Source organism: Petaurus breviceps, unplaced genomic scaffold (genome assembly GCF_028583685.1).
Source record: "Petaurus breviceps papuanus isolate PSGF00001 unplaced genomic scaffold, PetGlider_PUasm1.0 523, whole genome shotgun sequence".
Classification (NCBI taxonomy): Eukaryota; Metazoa; Chordata; class Mammalia; order Diprotodontia; family Petauridae; genus Petaurus; species Petaurus breviceps.
In genome coordinates, this window is record NW_027186356.1 from 1,019,166 (window position 1) to 1,021,685 (window position 2,520).

Below are 2,520 nucleotides of genomic sequence, written 5' to 3' on the forward strand. Positions count from 1 at the left end.
ACACACACACACACACACACACACACACACACGGGGTGGGGGGAGACGGACCGGACACGGACACGACAGACAGGCGCAGAGGTCGAGAGATGGATACAGGTCTACAGAGACAGGAGTAGCGGAGGGAGGGAGGCTGGGGGTGGGAGAGAAAGCAGGGGCCAAGAGGCAGAGAGGATAGAGGAGGAGGGCTCGAGGAGCTCACACACCCCTCCAGCCCTCTCCAGAAGCGCCCACCTCCTCCTCCTCTTCTTCCTCTCCTCCCTCCCCGTCTCACCACCCCCTTCACCAAACCTGGAGCCCAGCGCGATATGGCCTTTGTTCGCTTGCGGGAGAGGGGCCCCGGCCGGCGGAGGGGACATAAAAGGGTCAGAGGCTCGATCCGGTACTTACGTCTCCTTGTAGAGAAGCGCCAGCCGCTCCTTGGGCACCTTCAGGCGCTGAGACAGGCGCCTCCGGAGCCCTTCCACCGTCTCTTCGCCGGGCACAGAAAGCTCATAGCGGGCGCCCGTAGTCGTGTTGATGCACAGATTCATCGGAGGCTCGGCCGCCAGCAGCTCGCAAGGGGCAGCGGGGGCGGCTCCGCGCCGGCAGCTCCGGGCGCTGGGCTGCGGCTCCATCGGCGGACCCAGGATGCAGCCCGGGAGGGCGAGAAGCGAAGCGGGCAGAAGTGGCCGATAGGGTCCCTGCGTCCTGGCCGGGCCCTTGCTTGTTCTTCCCGGGACCCAGCCGCCGCCAGGTCCTCAGTGGCGCTCAGCCGGCTCGCCTACCGGCTAACCCAGCACAACAGTCCGGAGTTGGCAAGAACCGAATCCCTTCGCGGGAAAAGGAGACGAAGGAAAAGAGCGGCACCTCTCAGGGCTCTAGCCGAGGACGAGGCCTCCCGACCGGAGGGCGGAGCGTTTAAAGGGCCACTGCCCGGGAGCTGGAGGCTGGAGAGCCCGGGCGCGGGGGTGGGGGGGAGAACAGGCGGAGGGAGGGGGAAATAGGTTCACAGCCGCCTGCTTTCTCTGGCCTCCTCTCCCCTTCTCCCCGCCCCCCTCTCTTTCTCTCTCTCTTTCTCTGCCTCCAGCCGAACCTAGCAACAGCAGCCGCGGCCGCTCACAGATGCTGCTGCGGCTGCTTCCCGCCGCCGCTCGGAGCTCTGGGGGTGAAAGTAACAAAAAAAAAAGTTATAATGTATCAACGTTCTAAAGGGGCTGAGCCCGCCCCCCTTCCTCCTCGCCTCCCCCCCGCCTCAGCTCTCTCATTCACTACTTACTCTGCCGGGCGCCGCTGACCAATTGCAGCGCTCCAAACGCCCCGGCGGCCCCCGCCCTCCACCAATCGCGACCCAACCGGCTCTCCCCCCCACGTGGCAGCAAGAGCCAACCCCTTCCCCGCCTGTCTGGCAGAAACCCGCCAATCAGCTGGGCTCGACTGCCCCTCCCCGCCCCCATCCCCTCGGCGCCTGTCCTCCCACCCCCCTAGTCAATCCCTCCCCTAGTCAGCCTTCCCCCATCTTCCCAGCCATTCATAATCTCCGAGCCCCACAACAAAGAGCTAGCTCGGGGAGCGGGCGAGCTGCGTGGGGAGGGGGCCCGGGAGGGTGTGCGGGGATTTTTCCTTCTCTTCCTTCCCCGATTTAGAATCTAATTAAAGGATAAGTCACCGCCGAGCTCCCAAAAATAAGCGCGGGGGCGAGAGGCGGCCAACACCCCGGCGCTGGGGAAGAAAGGGGGAGCCGCCCACGCAATCTGAGGAAGACACCGAGGTCCGCGTGGACCACAGACACTATTGTTCCCAGCATTGGGAAGAAATGGCCTCCCTTACCGCTACACCATCCGTGTGTGAGTGTGTGTGTGAGTTAACGTCAAAATGGGGGTGCCGGGGCCCTGCAGCTTCGGGTCCAAAACCATTTGTTAGAGACAGGGAAGGAACAGGGTGAAGTGTGAAGTGGCAGGGCAGAGCTGGGGGGTAGGGGAGACAGGCGGGGCATCCGGGCCACCGGTCTCATCGCAGGAGGGGGTCTGGGGGGAGGCGCTGGAAGGTTTGCACTAACACAAGCGTACCCCGCCCTCCCTGCCTCCCTCCTTCAGTGACGTGGCTTGGGCGAAATACTGTGAAGATTCCCCCCCACACACACGCTTTGAGATCTATGCACCTCCCTCCCTCCACAAACAGCCACCGCCCCAGGGTGGGGCGAGAGAGAGGTGGGGGAGAATGGCCTTGAGGGCCTTCCTCACCTCGCAAAGCTGGGGAGCCGAGAGGTGAGGGGGGGAAATGTGGGATCCTTTAATAGATGAACTCCCCACCCCCCCCTCTGCCTAGGAGGCAGTGACGCGCGGCGTCTCGCAGGCAGAGCCAGGGAGCCCGAATACCGGGGGGGAGGGGAGCAGAGAAGGGGGTGATCTGGGGCGGGACCCAGAGTAGCGCTCCCCATGAGTCAGCAGCGCGCGAGCGCCCTCTCCCGCCACCTGAAGGGACTTCAGGTCCGAAAGAAGGGGGGCGGGGTGTGAGCTCCCGCGTGCGGGGCAGGGGGGG

The 2,520-nt window shown here is 64.7% G+C and overlaps 1 protein-coding gene across 1 annotated transcript in view; it reads right to left on the reverse strand.

Annotated features, from left to right (window-relative positions):
• The window catches only part of MIDN (midnolin), an 18,162-nt gene that overhangs the window by 14,941 nt on the left and 701 nt on the right, over positions 1-2,520 (reverse strand). Inside the window, exon 2 of the mRNA XM_069102020.1 lies at positions 391-1,141. Within this exon, the coding sequence (XP_068958121.1) occupies positions 391-617 (227 nt within the window). The 5' untranslated portion in view covers positions 618-1,141. The remainder of the gene's footprint in view (positions 1-390; positions 1,142-2,520) is intronic.